The 27847-nt window shown below is 42.4% G+C and overlaps 1 protein-coding gene across 1 annotated transcript; it reads right to left on the reverse strand.

Annotated features, from left to right (window-relative positions):
- Positions 1 to 305: 305 nt before the first annotated feature.
- LOC142217147 (uncharacterized) lies at positions 306 to 23583 on the reverse strand. The gene is made up of 12 exons (XM_075285338.1): positions 23310 to 23583; positions 18470 to 18654; positions 17423 to 17479; positions 13338 to 13539; positions 11097 to 11206; positions 10627 to 10837; positions 9695 to 9804; positions 5839 to 6061; positions 4772 to 4876; positions 4054 to 4138; positions 3862 to 3966; positions 306 to 668 (listed from the first exon to the last, which is right to left on the reverse strand). Exons 1-12 carry the CDS (start codon positions 23581 to 23583, stop codon positions 518 to 520), a joined length of 1818 nt encoding a protein of 605 aa, XP_075141439.1. The 3' UTR covers positions 306 to 517.
- Positions 23584 to 27847: the final 4264 nt, after the last annotated feature.

Consider the following 27847-nt stretch of genomic DNA (forward strand, 5'->3'; position numbering starts at 1 on the left):
CGCTCTGGTGGCCACCTTGGTTTTCATTTGAACTACAAGAGGATACTGAGCCACAGTACGTTCGTGTAGGATGAAAACCAAGATGGCCACCGGAACAAGGTAGCTCATCATCGGAGGGGGCATGAATACAACGGAAAGGAGAAGGGAGTGAACACACTGAAGGCTATGACACTGCTGTGCTCGGGACTGTGCTCCGTGATCTTCATTTGTATATCTGCTAAAAAACGAATTTACACAAAAAAAACACTGCCTGCAAAACAGAAACAATAGGACTAAAATAACCTTAATAAAGTCTATTCCAACATAGTGTTAGTGAAAAATGTATTTCTTGGATGATAGAATCCCATTAAACATGACAAACAGGTTGCAAGGCCAGAAGCTGCTGATTGACTTGCAATGAAATAACATCATTCCTTTACTTCTTCTGGAGGATCTGGAAAACATCATCCTTCAGTATCAAAGGAAAAGAATACGATCAATAACATAACCTAGTGATAACATTCTGGCTGCTGATTTCTTACAGAGGGTAAGGGACAGCAGAAGGGTCTATTCCTCTGGACTGCAGTTGGACACGTGGGGATATATAGTGTCTCCATCTATAAGGATGCCTTCTCACCCAGCTGCACATGATTCTGGATTTCTTCTTCCATCTTCTAGAAGTGCATCCCCTGGTAGGAGGAAACAAAGTCATGATGGAGTCAATGGAGTACAACCTCTAAACCATTTATGACCTTAAGAATAACAAATGCAATTGGTGCAAACGTTTCAAAGGGGTTGTCCCATTTAAGGGCTTATTTACATTTATTTTTTTAATGTACATTTTTCCCTATCAGTATGTCCTTGGAGTATGGGAGGAAATCCACACAAACACAGGGAGAGCATACAAACTCCTTGCAGATGTTGTTCCTGGCAGGATCAGAGCCGAGGACTCCAGAGTTGCAAGCACCATGTTGCCCCAAGGGCTTAATTTTTTAATGGCCTATCCTCAGGCCATATATACCTCATAGGTAGAGGGCTTACACCAGGACCAATTAACTGTAAGGAGTTGCTTCTAGGGCCCATCCTGTGTATTATACAGGGCCGGAAGAAGAAAGCTCAGTCCACTGTATAGTGCTTGGGTGACTTCACTCCAGCTCAGCTCACACTGACTTCAATGGGGGCAGAGCTGCAGTGATGGTACTCGACTGTGATACAGTGGATGGAGCTTTCTGTTTCCGGCCCTGTAAGCTGATTGGTCTGCGGAGGCTGCGTGCTAGCCTCTTATTGATCAGGTATTTATGGCCTATCCTTAGGGTAGGCCATAAAAAAATTAAGCCCAGACAACATCTTCATTGAAATCACTGGTGGATAACCTGCTATGACGTACAGCACAAGCGTAGTGGATGGGATGCGAAGTGTCTCGTGCTGTGGGTTGTAAGCAAGAAGCATGTCAGTCTGTTGCATGATTGCCTACAGTTTTCGACCTCTTCAATGCAAAGGCTGAAAGCCAGGGTCAGCCATCTGGGAATCACAGTCCTTAGATGTAGCATAAACTAGCTGCCATGGTCTGTTTTTGCTACAGGTAGGTCTGCTATGGGATGTCTGTGGTGAACAACCTGCAGTACACCATATTTTCTGTATCTATTAAGTCCTATGTATACAAAGAAGTTACATTAGCAGCAGTGTAGAATAAGGTGGGTGCTATACTAAGGATTCAGGACAAAGTCTGTCTGCAGACAACTTCAAAAAGCAGGCAGGATGCCAAAGTCCAACTAGCTGAAACATAGCACATCGCGTGACCAAAGTTTTTAAGGCCATGTATACAGTCCTATGAAAAAGTTTGGGCACCCCTATTAATCTTAATCATTTTTAGTTCTAAATATTTTGGTATTTGCAACAGCCATTTCAGTTTGATATATCTAATAACTGATGGACACAGTAATATTTCAGGATTGAAATGAGGTTTATTGTACTAACAGAAAATGTGCAATATGCATTAAACCAAAATTTGACTGGTGCAAAAGTATGGGCACCTCAACAGAAAAGTGACATTAATATTTAGTAGATCCTCCTTTTGCAAAGATAACAGTCGCTTCCTGTAGCTTTTAATCAGTTCCTGGATAAAGGTATTTTGGACAAACAATTCAAGTTCAGTTAAGTTAGATGGTCGCCGAGCATGGACAGCCCGCTTCAAATCATCCCACAGATGTTCAATGATATTCAGGTCTGGGGACTGGGATGGCCATTCCAGAACATTGTAATTGTTCCTCTGCATGAATGCCTGAGGATTTGGAGCGGTGTTTTGGATCACTGTCTTGCTGAAATATCCATCCCCGGCGTAACTTCAACTTCGTCACTGATTCTTGAACATTATTCTCAAGAATCTGCTGATACTGAGTGGAATCCATGCGACCCTCAACTTTAACAAGATTCCCGATGCCGGCATTGGCCACACAGCTCCAAAGCATGATGGAACCTCCACCAAATTTTACAGTGGGTAGCATGTGTTTTTCTTGGAATGCTGTTTCTTTTTGGACGCCATGCATAACGCCTTTTTTTATAACCAAACAACTCAATTTTTGTTTCCAAAATGAAGCTGCCTTGTCCAAATGTGCTTTTTCATACCTCAGGCAACTCTATTTGTGGCGTACGTGCAGAAACGGCTTCTTTTTCATCACTCTCCCATACAGCTTCTATTTGTGCAAAGTGCGCTGTATAGTTGACCGATGCACAGTGACACCATCTGCAGCAAGATGATGCTGCAGCTCTTTGGAGGTGGTCTGTGGATTGTCCTTGACTGTTCTCACCATTCTTCTTCTCTGCCTTTCTGATATTTTTCTTGGCCTGCCACTTCTGGGCTTAACAAGAACTGTCCCTGTGGTCTTCCATTTCCTTACTATGTTCCTCACAGTGGAAACTGACAGGTTAAATCTCTGAGACAACGTTTTGTATCCTTCCCCTGAACAACTATGTTGAACAATCTTTGTTTTCAGATCATTTGAGAGCGGGCTGTCCATGTTCGGCGACCATCAAACTTAACTGAACTTGAATTGTTTTGTAGAAAGAAATGGTCCAAAATACCTTCATCCAGGATCCAGGAACTGATTAAAAGCTACAGGAAGCGACTAGAGGCTGTTATCTTTGCAAAAGGAGGATGTACTAAATATTAATGTCACTTTTCTGTTGAGGTGCCCATATTTTTGCACCGGTCAAATTTTGGTTTAATGCATATTGCGCATTTTCTGTTAGTACAATAAACCTCATTTCAATCCTGAAATTACTGTGTCCATCAGTTATTAGATATATCAAACTGAAATGGCTGTTGCAAACACCAAAATATTTAGAACTAAAAATGATTAAGATTAATAGGGGTGCCCAAACTTTTTCATAGGACTGTATCTATCTATCTATCTATCTATCTATCTATCTATCTATCTATCTATCTATCTATCTCATAGCTATATGTCTATTTCATATACACTTACCTAACCTCAAATCAATCCATCTGACTCTCTCTTATCTCAGTAATAAATAGGAGCTTGCCCTCTTTTATGGCACTGTGCTCAGGGTAAACCCAATAAAAGATAGTATAAACAGATAGTGTAGAGATACATCAGATCTATCATCAAGCATCAGACACCTGTGATAAATCTATCTCATTTTAAAATTGCCTAGTCTTAGATTACATTGTCTAACCATCAGTAAATCTGGGCCAGAGTCTTCTAGCTAGAATTAAGATTGTTGATTGAAGGGTGACAAAAAAAATTCAAGTATGTGAATGGACCTGTTGAAGTTGGAGTCATAACAATGGGCAATGGTGGACAAAGAGTAAATGTAAACTCTCCGTTCTTGGCGTTTCCTTGTTTTCATCATATACAATACCTCTTTTGTGGATTTTGTTTTTGGAACAAAGGTGGACCGATCAGTGGCTTGTCCTTTGCGAGAAGCCACCTGTAGGTCTGTACGGTAAACCTCGGTTCTGTTACACTGTTGGATTAATAAAAATGAAAATAAATAGCCTGGTTAGAGATTCTGTGTATCAGATATAGCTCCGATATAATGTCAGTCACTTACTCTTCAGAGGAAGAAGTGGCGGCGATCGGTATTCCCTCCCAGCATTTGTTAAATGGACGGCTGGTGGAGCAGTCCTTAGTGCCACCTGCAACATAAGACATGTTTATATGCATTGCACCCATCCACTGTTAGGTCATATAAAGAAAAAGCCACATATAGGACATATCAGATATTGTCTGTGAATAACCCCGAGTGATTATGTGCAATGCCAGCAAAATAACATAGTACTACACGCTTCTCCTATCCCCAAACATTGCCAATCTCGATAGTACGGTATAAAACCAGTGTGTGAAATGCAATACTAAAACATTATCTGAAAATGTAATTTCGAGATTTCTTGATTTTCCACATTTAAGTCTATGAGTGGCTGGTTTTTCCATACTTAGAGGTTATAACAATTTTTGGAGGGGAGGAGATAAGGTTACATAGGGTGCTCTTTAGAGAGTACACTGTGAGTGGATTCTGCTGTTTTGGAGAACAGGTGATGTGTTTTATCAGATTAGTGTGGTCTGACACCATCACTGATCAGTTGTATGAAGGGGTCACATACACAGTCTAACAGGGTAAACCACCCACTCTGACTCCTCTATATTTCCACAGTGCGACTCCTAAAATTGCAGATACTTATAAGTGGAGGGGAAATGCAAACAGAACATTTCTGCAACTATTCCAAAGCTCAATGGCAGAGTTTTCCACTTGCAAGACTGATAATACTTACAAAGCTGTTTTATCACACTCCTCACAGGCCAACATATTGGACACTCATGGCGTATACAGGTCATGTAGTGCATGAAGAGGAATCTGGCAATGGTACAGTCAGGATCTGAAATATACAAGTATATATGGACTTTTTAATAGACTTCACATCAAAGTTCACAGATTTAAAGGGATCTTATCACTTGCACACAAACAGCACTGGGTGCGTCCCCAATAATGCGAGAGAACTCTCTCCAGCACCGCCTCCATCTTCATCAGCAGCGTCCTCTTCAGCCTCTTGTAACTTCTAGGCCTGGGGCAGAGCAGACTGTGCATGCCCACAGGCCACGAGAAAATGGCCACTTACAATACTGTGCAAGCAGCCATTTTCTTGTGGCCTGTGGGCATGCACAGTCTGCTCTGCCCAAGGCCTAGAAGTTACAAGCCACTGTCGGAAGAAGAGGCTGAAGAGGACATTGCTGATGAAGATGGAGGTGGCGCTGGAGAGAGTTCTCTCGCAGCATTGGGGCCGCCCCCAGTGCTGTTCTCCTCAGTTAATTTGCATACTGAGGAGAACAGGCGGCGCGGAGAAGACAACGAAAGATAGGAGAAGAATAGCCTTTCTTAAGGCTATTCCATCGTGGTACCTAGAAAAAAATTGTGTGAGCGATAGGATCCCTTTAAGCATAAAAACATAGCTTCAAAACTACACCTTAAAGGGATTGTTCCAAGATCACAATTTATCACTATCCACAGGGTACGTCATCAATTAATAAGCTCTAAAAATCTCTGTAACAAATAAGCTTAGTGTTAAGCCCTGGGAATTGAGGAAAGTTTGTGACAATACCACACCAGTGTGTGATTTCAATGTTTTCCTAGCAGGAGAAAAGTCAGAATTCTTAATCAGATCAAATTAAGAACAATCTCCACAGAAAAGCACTGAGGCAGTGCAGTGACATCCACAAGATTATATTTTTTAGTGCCACTTTTTTACGACGTAAAACAGCTCTTTCTAAAACGACTTAAAAGTCTTAAAATAATGATAAATGAAAAATAATCTTTAATATGCTTTGTTTGTCACCATCTTACACTTGCAGCGATGTTCTTCCTCACATGACATGGTGTGTTTGAGCAAGGTCTGCATTGACTGGCACTGAGGAAGGTCAGAGGCACAAAATATCCCACCAAACTCTTGACGACACATGCAGGTCCAGGAGTGATACATCAAAAACAGCATCTGGCGATATTTCTTAGCCGTCTGCCGATTAACACGCATGACGGATGGCAATATGGCTTTCTGGTGCAATCGCTTCTGTGAGGAAGGACAAAAAAAAACAAACATGATAAATAAATTGCAAATATTAAAGCTGAAACTAAAGTTTAACTAACCATTACCTACGTGAAGCAAACTTATCTGGTTCCAGCCATGTCCCTTTTCTAGAGATGGCTGCAAGAAGGATCAACCCAGACACAGCCAATGTGGAACTGATCCTGTGTGCAACAATCTTCTAACAATGCCTGAGTGAGAAGACCAGGATGCACACAGGATACTGGTGCCGATCCATCCTGTGCCAGTGGAGGGGACCTAGGAGGTGTCTGACTTACAGAAAGTGTCCTTAAAGATGCCAGTGATCATTTTGTGACAGAGAAGCCAATCTCTGTATCTAAGGCCTGGCAGATAGAACAGAGATTACCAGCTATATATATATAGTATATATGTATATACTCAAGTATAAGCTGAATTTTTCAGCTTATACTTGAGTCAAGCAAAAAAAAAAAAAAAAAAAAAAAAAAATTATATGTGTATATTTATATATTTTTTTTATTTTGGGGGGGGGGTCCATGACCAGCCGCAATAGTAATGTATAGAATCTCCCATAAGATAGTGAAAAAAAAGAAGCTTTAAAAAAAATATAATAAAATAATAAAGTAAATAAAAGTTCTAAATCCCTCCTTTCCCTAGAATACATATAAAAGTAGAAAATTACTGTGAAACACATACACATTAGGTATCCCTGTGTCTGAATATAGGGTCTACTGAATATAGGGTATCTGCAGTGCTCCTCTTCTGTCAGGAAGGAGCACTGCAGATACCCTATATTCAGCCAGGCTGAGTGAAAGAAAAAAAAACCCCAGTCCTCAAGCTCAGAGAAGGGGCAGACAGACAACCAAAACACCTCCTCCCCTTCCCCAGCAACTACTGCACCCAAAAACTCCAAACATTTTAATTTTTGAAATTTTCCAGCAACTGCTACATTTCCCCCCCTCAGCTTATACTTGAGTCAATAAGTTTTCCAAATATTTTGTGGTAAAATTAGGGGCCTCGGCTTATATTCGGGTTGGTTTATACTCGAGTATATACTGTAAATATAGTTCACATATGTAAAGGATGGATAAATTATAGTATGGGTGTGGTAGGTCAATTATTGTATGTAAAAGGGTTATTTCCCATTTCAGCTATTGTGGTTGGAAATTATGGAGACAGCTGAACCCACCTGTTTTACGCCAGTTCTGTACCTCCCATGTTGGGCCAAGATTGGCAACACACATGTAAAACATCATATCACTATCCAGCTCCAGAGGTATACACATTCTCCTACCTTGCATATGGGATGACGATGCTTGAATTTATACTGATTGCCCAATTTGGATAAATTTTACTTTAATGTGGGATAAAAGACGTTTGCCTCACAGGGGTTTTTGTCTTCCTCTGGATTACCACTGTCGGATTATAAACTGGACTTTTTCAGACTTATTAACTATGCACCTTTTCTTTCGGAGGGTCCTTCATTGATGCCACTTGATGCAGTACCATAAACAACTGAGCCTCGTTAAGATCTCATGGTTGCTCTAGCTCTACCCCTGGTATAATATTATAATGCTGCTGATGAAAGAGCCATCAAGCTCCTCTTTTATCTCTATAGGACTCTGACTTACTAGGCTTTAGCTCCATCATCTGTCAACACTAAGGCAGTTCCCCTACCTGGACTAATATCCCTAGCAATAACTATACTATCCACAACCCAACCTCAATACACCCGTGTGTACTGTATTTCTATGTGCCTACAGGCGTGTCTTTACTAGCAACTAATGTTTTGCTGTTGCAACACTCCTGTCAAGAAACTTTCAATCAACTTTTTTCCCCATATGCCAATAACGCTGGGTTCACACCAGCGTTTGATCTCCGTTCTCAGGTTTCCGTCTTCTGCATGCAAAAGACGGAAACCTGTCATGCCGAGTCTGGCCGTGAGCACCGGTGAGAGTTTTATGCGCTCCACGGCGAAACCATTTTTTTTTTTTTTTTAAACCGGACACAGAATACTGCATGTCCGACTCGGTGTCCGGTTTTAAAAAAACGGTTTCACTGCGGAGCGCATAAAACGCTCACCGGCGCACACGGCTGGAGATTTTTCAAGCCCATTTGAATGAATGGGCTTGAAACATTCCGGCAGGTTTCCATCTCCTGCCCGTTTTGTGCAGGAAACAGAAACCTGCAGAACGGAGTACGGGCGCAGATGTGAATGAGCCCTAAAGGACACAAGATAAAATCCCATTGGAATGAATGGAAATTGCAAATGGACCAGCTAGTGACCGTTGCTAAAATCTGGTACGGACAATAGCCATGGACACTGCTGAGCGGACACCAACGTAGTGTGAACGTCCCCTTAGTGTCCGTTTACACCCATGTCCGTTTTTTCAAGCGGACAAAAAAAATCCTACATGCACGACGTTTCTGTCCGTTTGAAAAAACGGACAGCAAGTGTCCATTAGGTTTTTAACATTGAGGTCTATGGGCAACAGACATATAAAGGACAGTAACTGATAGCCATCAGTTACTGTCCGTTACTTTGTGTCTGTTTTTTTCTGCGCACGCTCAGGGAGCAGAAACAGCATAAAGTATAAACGGTACTATTCCGTTATCGGGCCAGCAGCAGCGCATTTCAGCACCAGCTTTCGGGACAGCAGTTCAGTTCAGCAGCGGGAATTACAATGACATCCGAGGACTGCTGGCCCGATGCTTGTGCCCAGTAGCCAGTACATCAATGACCCCCCCTCCATCTCCTCCTCCTTCCAGTGCTGCCCCCCAGCTCTCCTTACATCTACCCCGTACCCTCTCCCCGCCACATGACTAAGCCGATGCTGGCCCGATGATAGAGGCCGTGCTTGTGTGTAGTAGGCAGTACATCGATCGATGCCCTCATCCTCCTCTTCCTTCCAGTGCTGCCCCCCAGCTCTTCTTACATCTGCCCCGTACCCTCTCCCTGTAATAGGCCTCACCGTAAATCTTGAGCAATGAATGCTACTAGATAGCCGCCGGACGCTGCAGAAAGTTTGTCCCTCCGGCTCGCTGTAGCTCACCGTTCCTATAGTCGGCGTGTTTCTTGTCAGGGCCTGGATTGAGCCCCGGTGTCTTTCCTTTCGGTCTCGGTACTAGCGCTGAGGTGAGGCCTAGTCGTGTGGCGGGGAGAGGGTACGGGGAAGATGTAAGGAGAGCTGGGGGGCAGCACTGGCAGGAGGAGAAGGATGGGGGAGGGGGGTCATCGATGTACTGGTTACTGGGCACAAGCATCGGGCCAGCAGTCCTCGGATGTCATTGTAATTCCCGCTGCTGAACTGCTGTCCCGAAAGCTGCTGCTGAACTGCGCTGCTGCTGGCCCGATAACGGAATAGTACCGTATAAACTGACACCAACTGATGCTAATGTGTCCGTTTTTTTAACTGATCCTTTAAATACTGCAAGCGATGTGGACGCGATTTTGTTGGTTGAAGATTCCTTTAAAAAAAATAAAAGCCTTTCAATGAAAGAAGGTTTAATGGTATTCTGGGTTTGATGTCAGAAAAAACCCCCAACACAGTTAATAAAAATGTGGGTTAAAGAAAAAAAAAAAAAAAAAATCAAATTTTCTGTACTGACGCTTCACATAGAATAACAATTGTGAATTACCAGAGTATTTTGCTTGCAATCTTTCCTCAGGTTCCAGACTACAGGGCAATCCTTCTGCTTGCAAGCTTTCCAATGTGAAAAGATTGCACGTGAATCAGGGCATCCGGGAACTATGGATGACAAGAAATGACACAACAGCTCATAACATCTAGTTGGAAAACAAAGTGAAAACATTCAAGCTGTGTCTGCACACAAACTTTAGGAATTTCTTTAATGAGAATTTACCCTTGGAAATTCCCATGGTTAGGGGAAATTGTATTTTGGAGAAGTGAGTCAGTAGTGATCCTGGTCCATAAGTGTGCACACTAAAGGGTAAGTTCTTCAGTATCCACCCTGCATACGCATGGTATGGGGAATAGGTGCTTGACCATGTGTGGTCACACTCATGTAATCTTGAAAATAGGGGTCTCTGAATTCCTTTTCGACACAGAGTGGAAATTAAGGCTAAGTTCACACGGCGGGCAGTATGGCGGAATTTGGCACTGAGAGTGACGCGGCGAGCCGTGTCACTCTTGGGTCAAAACCCGTCTGCCATGGCTTCCCCCTCCAAAGCAGGCTCAAATGAATGGGCTACCTCCGGAGGTTGCTGCCGCCAGGTGGACGCTCCGGCTTGTCAAGCAGTGGAAGCCGCCCGAAGAAAGGGCAGCCCGCTTCTTTTTTCCGTGCAGCATGCTACATAGACCACCATTGTGAGGGGGCGGATTATGACGTGGATTACGCGCCATAATCCGCCCCCCTTAGTGCCTGTGTGCACAAGCCCTTAATACAGTATATGTGACTACTGTTCCATTCACTTCTAAGGAAATGACTATACTCTGCAATCTCCATCCGTTCCGTCAGGCATGTGCACTAGGACTCCAGTCACAATGAACAGATACTTTTATTTAATCCTGAGCCTGAAAAGCATGATATATTTTTGAGTGTAGACTTACTTTCACAGGACATGCCCGCTCTGCAGTACTTCATGTGGCTGAGTATGGTGTCCACGCTGTGGCACAGGGGCAGATCACTGTAATGTTGATAGGGTATTTTTGCACACATGTCACATTTGTGTTTGCAGAACTGGAGGATGAGCTGGTTATAGAGGTGATGGCAGGTGCTTTCCACAGATGAGAAGGATTTAATTTCTTCTTGTAAGTGCAACTAAATAGTGCCAGAAAACACAATTACATTTACTAGTAAAAAAGGTAAAACGTCATCTCTAACAATGATTCTGAATGGCATCTTCAAAGTTTGATGATCTACCCCCCGGTACGTCCACAATTTTAAACCATCTATTTAAGATTACTGTACACCCACTAAGACCCCCGCAAAAATTGTAGGTATTTTGTACTTTGGTTGTGGTAAGGTAGCATGGGCTGTGACAGAAAGAATCTGATTTTTAACCAATTATTTATGTTACCTGTGTCTTTCGCTTGCGGTCTTTACTTAGGTTGAAAGTGAAAGGGCACTCTTTCTTTCTGCAGCTCTTCCAATGTGACACAATTATTCTTGCAGAAGAACAACCGGGAACTAACAATATAATGTATGTTAGGAAGTTTCATACAAAAAAAAAAAAAAAAAAAAAAGCCCACAAATATCTGACTGAAGTAAACACATAAACATGCGATCGTCCTCCAACATACAGTAACTCACCCTTGGAAACTCCCGGAATGAGGGGAAACTTTATTCCTGAGATATAGGTAACTAATAACCTGACAATGATGGGTGTCAGCGGGTACAGTGTCCATGCTGGGCAGCAGGTCCCCTCTGTATTACAGTCACACACTTTCCTTGACATAGCAATATGCCCATCGCTTTTACCCTACAGCTGGTTTTCTATGTATTTCAAATTCCTATTTACAGATTTTATCTCTAATATGTCTAATATATATCCAGGGCATTGTTATAAATTTATGTCTAAAGCTACATTCACATGCCAGTGAATAACGGCCATGTGACGTCTGTTCTATAAACTGACGTCACATGGCACATTAATTTCACTGTCAGTGAACAGGGGCTATGGACATGACCATTTTTTTGCCTGTTCGTTGTCACAATCTGTAAAAATATAGGTCAGGTTCTATTTTTGTCTGTTTCCACAGATCCCTCCATCCAGTGAAATATATGTGGGATCCGTGAAAACGGGTGCCCCTTGGGTACAAGACAGCAATTTTTTGCGTCCATTTTGCACCTCTTTTGTGCAACTGTAGCTTAAGGGCTTACTCACATGTCACACGGCCAAGAAGAGAGTAATTTCAGTGAGTTTACTCACATGGCTGTTTACATGTGCATCAAAAAAAAAAAAAAAAAAAAAAAAAAAAAAAATAGACCTGCTCTATAGACAAAGCCATGAAAATAGACACATTGATATAAGTGGGTTATATAATGGCCGTGTGATGGCCATGTATGCTATTCGCTTCCATGTGAATAATCCCCGTTTGTGCAAGACTCGCACTGACAGACACTGCTGATTTTCATGGACCATGAAAAAATGGCACAGCTGTGTGTATAATGCCTAACAGATGTTTTTCCACTTTTCAGGTATTTATTGTAAAAATAGCTTTTCTAAATCTTTCTAATATCAATGACTCTTGAGCGTCAGTGGGTAAAGGGATTGGTGGACAATGCTTACAGGCAGTGCCGTGCTTGCTGTATAGATATGTTTACAAAGATGGGCATACATATTGGATGAAAAATCTGGAAGGTATTAAAAGAAGGACCAGTCATGAAGATATTTCCACAAGAGATAATTTACTGTTGGAGTTGTCTTGCAGCAGCTTACATTCCTTTTGACCTATTTATAGTGGATAATATAATACCGTATATACCCGAGTATAAGCCGACCCGAATATAAGCTGAGGCCCCTAATTTTACCACAAAAAAACTGGGAAAATTTATTGACTCGAGTATAAGCCGAGAGGGGGAAATGCAGCAGCTATTGGAAAATTTCAAAAATTAAAATGGTCGGAGTTTTTGGGTGCAGTAGTTGCTGGGTGATGGGGAGGGGGTGTTTTGGTTGTCTGTCTGCCCCTTCCCTGAGCTTGAGGACTGTTTTTTTTCCCCCCACTTGAAATTCAGCCTGGCTGTGTATAGGGTATCTGCAGTGCTCCTATTAACCCCTTCCTGACAGAACAGGAGCACGGCAGATCCCCTATATTCAGTAGACCGGGCACTCTCAGACACAGGGATACCTAATGTGTTTGTGTTTCACAGTCATTTTCTACTTTTATATGTATTCTAGGGAAAGGAGGGATTTACCACTTTTATTTACTTTATTTTTTTATAATTTTTTTTAAAGCTTCTTTTTTTTCCCCACTATTTTATGGAAGTTACTATATATTACTATTGCGGCTTGTCATAGACCCCCTCCCAAAAAAAAAAATAATTTTTTTTTTTGCTTGACTCGAGTATATGCCGAGGGGGGCTTTTTCAGCACAAAAACTGTGCTGAAGAATTTGGCTTATACGCGAGTATATACGGTAATAGTGGAGACAATAAGGACCACCCAACTGTCCCAGTATTTGACAACTCGCCAGCTTCTAACTTGAGATTATGGACATGGCCTTCCCCTTATTTGCACTACATGTACATATATATATATTTTTATATACAGTATATATTAACAATGTAGTTAGTATGACTGTGGTTGACATGATATTACCTTGGCAGGTCATCCCGGAACGGCAATACTTCATGTGGCTGAGTATGGCGTCTACAATGTGACACAAGGGTAAAGTGCTGTACTGAATGACGCCGTCTGTTCCCTCACATTGGGCACACTCATGGTCATGGAACAAGATGACCAACTGCTCATAGAGGGGTCTGCACACACTGTCCACGAATTGTGAAAGCTCCATGGTATTCTGCAAATATGAAGCATATGTGATGCCAAAGTAAAGATAGTAAAGATAAAATTAGTCATAAATGGCAATACACCTGAAACTGGTGAAACTTTTACTAAACTATACGGTCTTACATTAATAAAGCATTATATAATTATACCAGTTCAGCACCTCTGTAACACTAGTCCTCACCACTATCTCATAGCAGAGGCATAGCCTTCTTCCATATATTCAATGGCTAAAAAACAATTCAAGTCAAGTGCTACGTGCACAGCTGAGTGTTTGTTACAATTCAACTTCTCAGTCTCATGACAGACATTTAGGAAAATTCACAAGAAATACTTCAAAATGTCCACCAGGAACAGGAGTCCTTGGCCCCCTGTTACAACAGGTTCTGCGACCAGGGTGAAAGGAGAGGTGGCTGCTCATTGGCAACTATTGGAGTTCTGAAAATGATTGAGTGTTTTTTCTTTACTCCCATAAAAATGAATGGAAAGAACCGTGCAGGAACCTGTCCATTCACAACACGAAGTCTGGGGAGTCTGAAAGGTGAGAACCTCCCCTAAGGATACATTTAGGGTGGTGATATGCTGTGTACCTATGCGGCTATAGCCACATCCTGTCTGTGATTGCTTATGACACGGATGAATTTCACTTGGATTATGGATTAGGAAATTTGCCCAAGACCAGGTATATTCTTTTCACAATATTCCTGACAAACACTGCTGACATCAGAAGAAACTCCCTTAGTTTCCTACACGTCTCCATTCTGACTCCTCACTTGCTTTTACTTTCACTCTGACAACGTTCATGGGTTATATTTAGGCTGAGGCCCCATGTTGTGGAAACACAGCATTTTTTTGTTGCAGATTTTGTTGTTTTTTTTGAGCCAAAGCCGAAGCTCTTATGCGTCTCCTTTCTGCTCAATTCACTCCTGGCTTTGGCTCCAAAAAACGCAACAAAATCTGCAACAAAAAAAGCTGCGTTTCCGCAATGTGGGGAAACCCTCAGCCCATAATAATATGCACTTAGGCTGTGTTTACACAGTGCGCTTTTGAGCAAAAATGCATCATTTGCAACACAACCTTTTGCAGAAGTGAAAATGGCAGCCAGAGACTGACTCTAGCTATAGATGTGTCCCAGGTACATAGTGTGTCACCACACACAGAGACACCTGCTCTAAGTTGGTCCATTTTGCAGAACAATGAGTTGCATTAAAGGCTATGGGTCCATAAAAAATGGCAACACCGCAGTTAGTTTTTCACTGACCCATAGGCATGGCAAAGTGTAAGAATTATTATTATTATTATTTCTTTTAAAGTTGATCCGTTATTCACAAGCATGACTAATGTTATAAACCACATAGCGCACACGACCCGAAAACAGCAAAATGTAGAAGTGGAAATAAGGCCTCAGACTTTCGGCTGGGTTCAAATAGCGCTTTTTGTGCTGGAGAACTGCAAAACGTTAAGGATATGTTTGTTTTGAGCAAAATTGCATTGCCATTTCTCCAACTTTTTTTTTCCATCCACTTTAATTCCGCCTTCAAAAATTTTGTGTAAAAACCTGTAAATGTACCGTAATAATTGATTACCACCAGTGATTGTACAATTACACATACCTGTATGTTCACATGTGGTTGCTGCTATGTAGTAATGGACCCTTAGGATGGGTTTATGCAGTACTTTTCTCCACAAAATCTTTATACGCCTTTTTGTGGAAAAAACCCCCACTGTAAACCAATCCTTAAGATGCCCGAACATGATCAGATTCCACTTCAGAGTTTGTCAGATTTATTGAGATTAGGATGCTAACACACCACGTACCAGGTTGTGTGCTGTGACCACATGCCCAACAATGATGTACAGGGGAAATTCACCAGTATTTCACTGATGGAGCAACCCAGGGCCTGAATGTGGCTGTGGCTATTGCCACCTCAAGGTGTGTCACTACCTTAAAATCAGGAGTCCACTGAAGAAGAAAAAAATATATAGAACAACACCTGATCTTAAACATTTTTCTTGTTTTACGATCCACACCTGGTAATGGCAGCAAAAACCTAGGGATAGTGAACATGATCACATACGGGCAATCTCAGACTGTTTATATTGTGCTTTTTTTTCCTAAGCTCATATTTACAATGCAATTCAGCTGTGCAGCAGATTTTTAGGGTGAAGACACACGATATGGTGGCGAGGCCTTTCAGTGACTTCAGCACAATGCCTGAGGAGACCATGGAGAGTAAACAAACCAGGGACCCGCGGGGCGACAAAAGGAGCAACTGGAACATGTGAGTATTAGAGATGAGCGAACACTGTTCAGAACAGCCGTTCCGCACAGCACGCTCACATAGAAATGAATGGAAGCGGCCGTCACGCGGGCGTTAAGCGGCCGGCAAAGTCTGCGTGCCAGGTGCTTCCATTCATTTCTATGGGAGCGTGCTGTTCGGATCGGCTGATCCGAACAGTGTTCGCTCATCTCTAGTGAGTATGTTTTGTGTTTTTTTTTTCCCACTGCCCCCCACACATTTAAACTTTAAAAGTTCAGCCTCGACATCCCCTTTAATAAATTTCCCCATTTAGTTTGAAGTGTGTTTAAAAAAACCAAAACAAAAAAACCAAAACACTTCTCACAATTGAATAAAAACAGCTTCTGATGGACTGGGTGAGAACTAATTCTGGTTTTCCGTGGTGCCAATACACTGGAGATTAGGAAATCTGCCCAAGACCAGGTATATTCTTTTCACAATATTCCTGACAAACACTGCTGACATCAGAAGAAACTCCCTTAGTTTTCTACACGTCTTCATTCTGACTCCTCACTTGCTTTTACTTTCACTCTGACAACATAATAGTTCATGGGTTATATTTAGGCTGAGGCCCCATGTTGCGGAAACGCAGCTTTTTTTTGTTGCAGATTTTGTTGGTTTTTTTGAGCCAAAGCCAAGAATGGCTGCATAAGGAATGGAATATTTATAGGAAGCTCTTATACGTCTCCCTTCTGCTCAATCCACTCCTGGCTTTGGCTCCAAAAAACGCAAAAAACAAAATCTGCAACAAAAAAAGCTGCGTTTCCGCAATGTGGGGCCCCAGCCTTATAGGGATTCTGCCAAAAAAGACATTTTGGGATCCTTAACACACTGGCCCATATTCACTAATAAGTAAGACAGTGTGAATGGTGCTGGATATATCTAGCGTATCTTTCCATGGTCTAGTCTACGTTTATTTCTACCTTTTACTTGAATCAGAATTGTATTATACGTTTCTGACCCCTATTTTTCAGAATCCACATCCACAACTAGCAAATCAAAACATTTCAGCTCAAACAAGATGCACCAAATTTTCGTCAGAGTCTAGCTGTAAACGTAATAGTAAATTTGGGCCAATGTTATTTTTTATTTTTTTAATACTTTTTGTGGTAATTTTATATATCTTCAATTTAAACATCCATATTTTCTAGTTTATCTCTCTCTCTCTCTCTACATATATATTTATAAGCTGTGAAGCCAAACCTATGGGTTTTCCAGGTTTCTGGCACCTCATTTCTCACTGTTATGACTGGGCAGTTTCAATGAGGCAGACAAATATGTATGATTACTATAGTAAATACCATAGATCCTATGGGGTCAGAACAGTACTGCAAAATAAGAGCTGAACAGGGGTGGAGATATGAAGTTATACTTATGTTAAACTTCTGTAGGTGCAGATGTGAAGGGGAGAGGGCAGAAGTAGCCCAGTCCTGTTGCATCTACACCCTTGCTCTCAAGATAGATCACCCTGCACAAATAGTGCCTCTGTCCTGAGAGATCCCTCTTTGTGTACCTATAACCCCTTTTAAGATATAGACAGGTGGACATCTGTAAAAATACAGCTAATATATGCCAGACAGTAATATAAAAACTCACAAGTTCTCTGAGTATAAGCAGATCCGGCTTCTGTTGCTTCAGCCACAGACCATGTTCCTGAAAATGAAAACAAATGTATTTCCTTAATGAGTCACCAAACACCCGACGTCACAAGTGTAGACACATCCCTATACACTGCACCAGCAGGAGCTTCACACATCCTGCATAGCACTTATTCAGTCAACCACATACATAAAGCATATTAATAGAGACAAATTTGTACTTTGTAAGTGTTGATAATATATATATATATATATATATATATGTATACACACACACACACACACACACAACGATAAGACAAGATAATCCTTTAATAGTCCCACAGTGGGGAAATTTCAGTATGTTACAGCAGCAAAGTAATACAGATACAGGATAATACATAGTAATATATTATAGAAGCAGACACACATATGCTGAGAAGAGAATATATACTAGGAGTCCATAGCAGCTAAGGAACAGAAGAGAAAGAAGGAAGACTTCATAGTCATAATCATTAGTTCTCTGTGCGGAGTGATATTCGCTTGGTCTGATGTAGATTATACAGCCTGGTCGCGGTTGGAAGGAAGGACCTGCGATAGCTCCTTCTCAAACTTGGGGTGAAGCAGACGGTCACTTACAGTGCTGCCCAGTGCCATCAAGGTCCCATACATGGGGTGGGATTTATTTTCCCGCATGGAGGTCACCACGGACAGTATCCTTCTGTCACCCACCAACTGTACTGGGTCCAGGGGGCTCCCCAGGACAGAGCTGACCCTTCTGATCAGCCTGTCAAGTCTATTTATGTCCCTGGTTCATATACTGCTACCCCAGCAGGCCACACTGAAAACGATGGCAGAAGCAAACACAGAGTTGAAAAAGGCCCTAAGAAGTGTCCCCTGGACTCCGAAGGTCCTCAGCCTCCTGAGCAGGTAGTCTGCTGTGGCCCTTTCTGTGCAGCGCCTCCAGGTGATCAGCCCAGTCTAGTTTATTATTGAGGAGCACACCCAGGTACTTATAACACAGTATATCTACTGTATTTTTCAGACTATAAGGGTCAGTTCACACCGATTTTGGGGCAGCAATGGAGGGCAGAAAGAACTTGCAGCTGAAGTCAAACTTCCAATAAAGATTCCACTTTATTTTTCTGTCCTCTGGCTTTCCATGGCTGATCATATGAATAAGCAGGATAAGCTGATCAGCTGTAGAATCTGAAACATTGCGCAGAATGCTTTTTTCAGCGTCCTGCTTTGCTGTGTAACAACAAGAGGCAGATTCAGGTTAGAATTTAGCACAGATTTGAGGTGGAATCCACTTCAAAATAAGAGCCAAATTCCACCGTGTGAACACACCCTTACAAATTTTCTGCAACCAATTCAAAAACTGAGCGAGGCCTATGAAAGGAGGGGGGAAAGACCTGGGTATGACTGCCCGACTCATTTAATATTAGCCAAAAAGGTGGGTATCTCTCTTAATATGACGTCAAGAGCCCCACATATGCGTGAATAGCCTTTAAAAAGGCCATTCAGGCATTGCTAATTGTTAGAATCATATCTTCTATCTTGTATTTTGTCATAACTCTTTCTCTAGCAAAGATAAGTCTTGTCTCAAAAGGAAGTGATTAGACTAATTAACATGGAGATGCTATGGGGATCAAAGAAGGAAAACCCTTTTCTTCTCTAGGTAATAAGGAAATGGAATGCTAATGAATCCTCATGAATCTGATCAGCTTTAGGGCTGCACCTCTGTCTTGTCAATATAGAGTGTGTAACACAGGATGCCTATAGAAACACTGGAAGTTAGATCCAAGAAGTGACACAAAAGTCTTTGATGTGTAATTATCTTCTGAGCCTTGAAATACACATACTGTATACAGTGACTGTAGGGGGGTAGTTTCCTGTTGAAGTGTAATTAGTCAGCACCCCACACCCAATCCTGAAATGTCATAAGTCCAACCTGCTTTGTCTGTATAAATATTGCCTCTTCTGTAACAATAAATCAGAACTCACTTGATACACTATCAGCTGCGTGTGTGTGTGTGTGTGTGGTTCTCCAGGTCAAGATGGCTGCAGTCCATCTAGGCCTGTTAACTAATTATTTAATTTGGAGCTCTGCAACATACTATGAGGACTCTTTAATGTCCCCAACACTAATGTTATATTAAACTACCCCCCAGTTTTAAAATAATACCCTAAAAAAAACAATGATAATCATACCGTATCATGCACCCTGGGTGGGCATGCACGGTCCGACGTCATCTTTATTCACGCCTACATCTTCTTTCTTCTTGCAGCGATGTTCTCGGGTCCTGTCTTCTTCTTCCGGCGTCATTGCTTGTAATCCCTCGCCGGCACAGTAGCAGGAGAACTGAGTATGCTCAGTTCCCCTGCTACTGCGCCGGATTGAAGACGAGAAAGACGGGACCCAAGGAGTAGCAGGAGTAGCAAGGAGTAGCATGCTCAGTTCCCCTGCTACTGCGCCGGCGCGGGATTATAAGCAATGATGCCGGAAGAAGAAGACGAGGAAGACGGGACCCGAGGACATCACTGCAAGAAGATGTAGGCGTTGCTAAAGATGACGTCGGACTGTGCATGCCCGCCCAGCGTGCATGATTATCATATTCTTATATTCATATCATATTATCATTTTTTTGGGGGGGTATTATTTTAAACTGGGGGGGGGGGGGGGGTAGTTTAATATAACATTAGCAATGCCTGAATGGCCTTTTAAAAGGCTATTCACGCATATGTGGGGCTCTATCAGCATAATTTGCTGATAGAGCCCCTTTCAGACTGGAATACTAACACCAGCTTTAAAAGGATTGTCCAGGTTAAAATACCGTATTTTTCGGACTATAAGACGCACTGGATTTAGAGGAGGAAAATAGGGAAAAAAAATTTTGAAGCAAAAACTGGTAAAATATTTAATATATGGGAGTTGTAGTTTTGCAACAGCTGCAAGGCCACATTGATAGGTGACCCTGCAGCTGTACGGGGACGCATAGAGCGTTTTTTTTTTGCGGGGCCAGCTGTACTTTTTAGTTATACCATTTTGGGGGATATCTATTGCTTAGATCACCTTGTATTGAAAAAAAAAAACAGGAGGTGATTTAGAACTTTTATACATTTCATATTTTTAAAGATTTTTTTTTTTTTTTACTATTTTATTCCCCCCCGGGGGCTTGAACCTGCGGTCACTTGATCGCAAGTCCCATAGACGGCAATACAACTGTATTGCCGTCTATGGGACATTCTGTATATTAGTATTACGGCGGCTGGTCATAGAGACCAGCCGCAATACTAATATAGCCGTGACAGGCTGGGGAGCCTCATTAGGCTCCCGGCTGTCAACCAGACAGGTCGGCTCCTGCGATATCGCCGCGCAGGAGCTGGCCTGCAACTTTACAGGTACGGGGCCGGTGGGGACCGGCCCCGGGGGAGAAGGGGCCACGGATACTGACCCGGCATCCGCTGTACTAGAGAGGCGGATGCCGGGGAGGGATAGACGCCGGGGCCTGAGACATCGCTACGATCCTCTGCCCTTCATGAAGCCAGCGGCGGGGGGACGGAGGAGCCCCTGCTGGCTTCATGCAGGGCAGAGGAGCGCAGCGATGTCTCAGGCCCCGGCACCTGTAATGGTGTTTATCACTTGCTGGCTTCCGCCTCTCTATTACAGCGGATGCCAGGCGCCACCTTCAGACTATAAGACGCACCCTTCTTTTCCCCAAAAATTTTTGGGGAAAAAAGTGCGTCTTATAGTGCGAAAAATACGGTACTTTTTAATTAGAGGAGGTGAAAAAAAAACAAACACTCATCTGTCCCCGCTGTCCTCCCAGTGCAGTCTAGTCCTGCTGCTCAGCTGTCTTCTTGAAGTGGGATTCTTCACGGGCTGTGATGTCCTGGGTCCTTCTTTAGGCTGCTGATTGGCCTCAGCGGTCACGTGTGACGGGGACTTCTACTGGTAAACAACAGAGCTGCAGGACCAGACAGCAAACGGAGGCACCAGAGCACCAAGGACAGCAACTTATGTCTTTTTTTTTTTTTTTAATTTCACCTTGGTCTGTCTAATTAAAAATAATATTGTAGCCTGGACAACCTATTTGACTCAGCCTGACCGTATATAGAAACCAAAGCTGTTACATCTGCGACGAAGACGCCATAAAAAATTGGAAAACCGAGTGACCACATTATGGTCAACAGGGTCTGTCCAAAGGAATTTAAGCCCTTCATATGGCTCATTTGCTTTGCCACTAAAACCGAGCAGAACGAAAAAAAATATTGCAGATGTGAACAGAGTACTTATATATAAAAAAAACAGCTCCAAAAGAAGCACTGTGAACCCATCCTATGGTCCCACGTAGTGAAACACAGTGAATATGAGCAACTTTTTTTTTTTCCAAGAATGTTTTTCCTTGTTGGCATTGTTTTTCTGCCTATGTCCTTCCCCTAAGGTAAAATGCTTGAGATTCTGCAGCTAAAATTAACAAGCTACGTTCCTGAAAAAGCAGCTCATGCAACTGTTTTTTTTTACTGCAAGGTGCTGAACAAAGTAATAAAATTGAATCCACTTGATGCTAGATTCACACTAGCATTCGGGTTTCCGTTCTTCAGGTCCACTTGTGGACTCGATAAACGAAAAACCCTATCGGATTAAAACGCAGTTAAACCCGTAGATTCCATAGATTATAAAGGGGACCGCCTGGTTTTCACCCAGAAAATGCAGAGGAAAGACTTGCTTACATTGATGGCATCCCCAAACGTTCACAGAACACAGATGTGAATCTTGCCTTAGCGGTACTGTAAAGCGCAACGGTTTGTTTCCACAGCAGCCAAAAATGTAGCATTTTCACATTGTGGAGCCTTAGGCCTAGTTCACACGGGGGCGGAATAGCGTATCTTGGTCCTGATTTTTTACGCGGGAAGGCCCCAAAATGAATGGGCCTAATCCGGAGGCTGCATCCGCCTGAAGAAAGGGCAGCTCGCTTTTTTTTTCTGTGAGCGGCATGTTGCCTAGTCCAGAGGGATTGTCTTGAGGCGGACGTGACGATTTTCGCCACAGCGTCCACCTCAAGAAAGGGTAGCTCACTTCTTTTTTTGTTCCTGTTCGCAGAAAAAAGATCGCCAATGGTCTCCATAGACCACCATTGTGAGGGGGCGGATTATGACGTGGATTCCGCACCATAATCCGCCCCCCTCTGTGCCTGTGTGAACGAGCGCTTAGTTTATTACTATTTAGTGCTGTGTTTTGCAGCAAATAAAATAAATAAAAAATAAATTGAAAACCAGACACAATTTCCCTCCTATTATGTTTATATTTTCCCGGATATAAAAAAAAATTAAAACACATTTGATAATAAAAACAACATAAAAATAAAGCCCTATGTGTCCCCGAAAAAAGACGCAAAAATTAGTTGACTGAGACATACGAGAAAAATTTTACAGCCCTTAAAACCGCACATACCAAAAACCCTGAAAATGTGTCTGGTCCTGGACCACAAGTTGGCCCGGTACTGAAGTGGTTAATAAATCTCCACCACAGATTATAAATCATTCACATGAGCCCAGAAGACCCCACACACTGCCACAGACCCTCAGGTCAATGTATATGATGAAGCTAACCGGGGGTAGGGACTGTGACAAAACAAAGGGCACATAATACCACACAACAATACAGAAGAATGGACAGCCGCCATTTTAGGTGATCAGATTACGGCTCCTGTAATGGACGCCAGGCCCCGCCCACTCACAAAGACCCAGCGCTGGGCGGGAACGTCCTGTCACCTCACAACCAGTGTGTCTACGCGTAAAAAGGCACCGAAGTGGCCATAATGTCACCTGAGGAGTCTAAGATACGAGATTAGTGGCCATAAGTCACCGGAGAAGAAGAAAGTAGTCACCTCAGTCCTGACTCTCCGCCGACACCCGCACTGAGGCAATGTCCCGCTCCTCTGAGGAGGACTCCGTCAGGCGGGAAAGTCTTCTTCCGGCTAGTGAGGTCGGGATTCTGAGGTAGTTTCCGTCGGGCTCCTGGACGTTTTTGCTGCTACCTTTCAGATAGTCCTGAGACAAGTCCTCTTCAGTAGCGGGGGCTCTGTCACAACTAGTCAGGCATCCTGGGACAGAGCCCGGAATGTGAACGTCACAAAATGGCGGCGCTGCCTGGTCAAATGTAATGGAGGACATAGTGATAATCTTCTGACAAGGTCTCAGGATAGTGCTGGCCACTACTTACCATTAAATAAAGCGCTTATGAGGCAGGTGATAATATACACTACAGCTGAGGTAAATTATGGCTGGATTTTTTTTAATTGTGATATATATATATATATATATATATATATATATAATTTTTTATTTTATATAGGCTCTGTTCACACTGTGTTTGACCCCTCAGCCACAGGTATACATGAGGAGAATATTCTGAAGTAAACAGGTTCTCCAGGATAAAAATTATTTTTTAAAGTAGGCCGGGGAATTTGAAAAAAAAATATTAAACCATAATATCATCTCCCCACGTTTGTGTGGATTTCCTCCCACGCGCCAAAGACACACTGATGGGTCTCACAATCTACATAAAAAAAATTGAACAATAATAAGTCCCTGGTGCTCCGGTGTCTCCAGGCACGGTGCGGTCCAGCTGTTCTGATCTCTTCTTTTGCCAGAAGTCCTCGCCGGCTCCGACGTCCCTGCGACATCGGCGGACCCATAGACTATAATGGGGTTCATGGTTTCCGCAAGAAATATACGAAGCGAAAAGTACTGCAAGCAGCCTTTTTCTCTCCAAATGATTTGTGCGGACACCACGCAGACCCCATTATAGTCTATAGGGTCCACGCGCTTTCCAGGTAACTGCTTTTTGTAAAATGCATTTTTAGCTAAACGTATGCCTGGCCTTTAAAGAGGACCTTTCACCACTTTTGGGCACATGCAGTTTTATATACTGCCAGAAAGCCGACAGTGCGCTGAATTCTGGCAGTATATAAAACTGCATGTGCCCAAAAGTGGTGAAAGGTCCTCTTTAAAAAGGCTATTCAAGTACTGTCTCTACTACTGCAAGTGACCCCACAGTTTCTTTTAAAAACAAAAAGCTGTATATGTAAATCAGGCCCACGGAGCACCCTGGGTGTTCCCCAGGGCCTCCGAGCACCCCCCCGCGCCATAACTCTGAAAACGCCCCTCCACTGCTTGTGCTCCGTATGTCCTCCTCCTCCAGACATCCTGTACTGCCCTGTCTTCTCCATTCTTGCTCCGGCTGTTGAAATCTCAGGCATGTGAAGTACCGTTCCGTTTTGAGCGGTACTGGGCATGTCCGAACACCATTTTGGTGTAGTTTGCGGCGTCCATGGCTGGAGACACACTCTTGTTTAGGCACATTCATTTGGGCCTAATCAGGAGCGGGATGCTGCGATAGAATGCCGATGCTGCATCAGCATCCCGTTGCGGCTAGCTGCACAAAATGTTCACATTCGTCCTTGTGACCATACCCTTAGATTGGCAGAGATAACGCCCAGGAACCCTCACAGATTAGCTGACTGAATCAGAAACAGTGCTACTATGATTACTGCTTCCACTTCACAATCATGAGACTTTAATTGCTCACACGGTCATGTGAATAAGGCCTAACATACATGTGGGGTGTTCATTGGAGATATTTGATGATCAAAAAATCATTGGCGGAATAGAAGTTGAAGTAAATGTATGGTCATTTCTGAGACCACTGGATTATCCTGCACTAAAATACACAAGTTGCTTTTCTGCCAATTTGCTCTAATTTTTGCAGCTCAGTGTTGCCCAATGACTTGCCTGCCTAAAGTCACTGTAAAAACAAAAAACTTGAGGTATATAAGAAGAAGCCGAGAGCTTCGAAACGTTGTAATCTACCATCATTATTAGTTAGGTATCAACTACTGAATACTCTCAAGTTTTTTGTTTTTATATTTCCTACCCACTGGCTAACACGGTACAAAAGCAAACATTTTCCTTGTACTAAAGTCACTGTGTAACGTAGCTTTAGGCTTAGTTTACACGCAATTCCTTGGAATGGGGTGGCCAAAAATAAAAATTGAAAAAATACCTGTGGCGGGAAGGGGTTAATGACTTTGTAGCTTTGTAGGTAAGCAGAATTTTACATCCGTTAGGGCTAGTTCACACGGGGACAAGGAGGCGGATTTTGACAGCGGATTTCCTCAAAATCCGCCTCCATTCACTTTAGGGAAGGGGAAAACCTCCTGTCGTTTTTTGAAGCGGTTTTTACCAAAAAACACGGAAAGGTCCAAAAACCGCTTCCTAAAGGTCCAAAAAACCGCTTCCTAATTAGGAAGCGTTTTTTTTCCAGACCAAAATAAGCCACCCATAATTTACGTGTGAATTAGCCCTAAAAGTCAGTTTAACAATAGTAGTGATTTGTGGTAAAACAGCATTGTGTGTGTTTTCTTTCAACCATGTTGTGGACTCATGGCACAGTTTTTTATCATACTGAACCCAGTTTGTGTAGCTTTACCCTAAAAAAACCCTTTTCTCTGAAGTCATTTCTTGTCAATTGAATTCCTAGTTACAGCAATCTTTCTCTTTCCATAGCAGTTTGTGAAGAAATATTCTGAAATAACCCCAGTTCCTGACTGTCAGTCATGTTTACTTTCTTGAGGTAATCAAAGCTTAAACGTTCTATTATTTTTTCTAGTAGTTTTATGATAATGTAGATATTTAGTATCTTACAATCTTATTTTTCTTTTTCTGTGCAGATTTTGAGTGTTGGCCTTGTAAGGTAGGATCTATTAAGTTATCTACGAAATGAAAAATCATTGTCTTGCAATGTTACACGGAGATCATCAGTGTAAAGTAATGTGTTGACTGTAGAAATAACTTCTTTGACAGAGGTTTTATGGAGTCAGAGGCAGCCAGGGTGATCTAAAGAGAAACACTTTGCACCATGATTTTTTTTTTTTTAACTAAACAATTGTAGCTGCATGTTACACCAACTGCTTAGTACTCAGCCTCAGCAAGACAATGGTCAGGACACTGTTAGTGTCGCCATTGTTCTGACCATGTGACTCAGATTGTCAGTCAGGACCAGGCATAATGGCAATTGCAGTTCTCCTGCTCTGTGCGCTGCCGGTGATGCTTCTCCATCAGTGTCTCACTTGTGCGAGGACTGTGTGCAATGTGAGAAGAAGCTGGAGTAGCCATTTTACTGTGTAGACTAGGAACTAGACAAAAAGCACTACACCAAGGACAATGAAAGAAAAAAAATATATGTATTTTTGGATCAAGCACTTTCTTCAGATTGATTAAGGCACACATACAAATAGCATGTGGTTTATTATACAGTCCAGGCTAAATGAAAAGAAATATCAACAATTTATTTCCCTTTTTGCCTTCTCTTTAGTGTTTTTATTTTATTTTTTATATGTAGATTTTGAGCCCCATATAGAGCTCACAATGTACATTTTTCCCTATCAGTATGTGTTTTGGAATATGGGATGGAAATCCACGCGAACACGGGGAGAACATACAAACTCCTTGCAGATGGTTTTATGCCCTTGGTGGGATTTGAACACCAGGACTCCAGCTCTGCAAGGCTACAGTGCTAACCACTGAGCCACCGTGTGGCCCCTCTTTAGTGGTTTTACACTTTTTAGTTGAACATTGTTACAAATTAATTTTTTCTTCGTTATCCTTTATGAAAAAGCCGTTTTCTATAAAATGTTAAAGAATCCAACACAGGATCAGACATTTTCACTTTGTTTTGACTTGTTTATGCTGACAGTAATTTTGTCAAGTATTGGTTATGGTACATAGATATTTATTTCTGGAGAGGGGGGTTATAACATGATCGCTATGATTTTGACTTATTTCATGATGCAGTTACTTATATTTAGCATACCGTATATAATCGAGTATAAGCCGACTTTTTCAGCACATTTTTCATGCTGAAGAAGCTCTCCTCGGTTTATACATGAGTCAGGGTCCACGGAGCACAGAAAACTGGAAGGACCTGGAAGGGGGAGGTCCTTTAGTGCTACTGCTCTGTGATTGGCTTGTCATGAGGTCACATGACTGTGATGTCATCAAAGGTCCTGTAAACACTGGTATGTAACATCTGCAGATAAGGTTGAGTCTAAATCCTAGTAGCTCCGCCCACACCAGAGTCCGATCACATGGTCATGATGTCATCAGAAGTCCTTTAGCCCACTAGGATTTAGCATCTACCCTGCAGATGAGTGGCCAGGATTCATTGTGTCTTATGGAAGATGTCTGTTGTATGGAGGAGAGGAAGCTTCAGTAACGTGACACACAGGGACCTTCCTTTAGTTACTCTGCCTATTAATATCAGGCATTTGGGGTTATTAATTTAGTTTCAGTAACTCCATGTGCCTCACCTTAATAACAGTTAACCCCATCATGTCCCTCATATAGGATGAATCCCATCCACTTTGCCTGCAGTGTA

This window comes from Leptodactylus fuscus, chromosome 8 (genome assembly GCF_031893055.1).
Source record: "Leptodactylus fuscus isolate aLepFus1 chromosome 8, aLepFus1.hap2, whole genome shotgun sequence".
Lineage (NCBI taxonomy): Eukaryota > Metazoa > Chordata > Amphibia > Anura > Leptodactylidae > Leptodactylus > Leptodactylus fuscus.

Bases quoted from the DNA above. Each gene is read 5' to 3' on its own strand.
- LOC142217147 (XM_075285338.1), bottom strand. From the start codon at position 23,583: ATGTCCTCCATTACATTTGACCAGGCAGCGCCGCCATTTTGTGACGTT. The intron at 17,480-18,469 runs GTGTGAACTGAC...TTTCATTTTCAG, and splicing joins CCATTGCTGCCCCAAAATCG to GAACATGGTCTGTGGCTGAA. The intron at 4,877-5,838 runs GTAAGATGGTGA...TGTATATTTCAG, and splicing joins GGAAGAACATCGCTGCAAGT to ATCCTGACTGTACCATTGCC.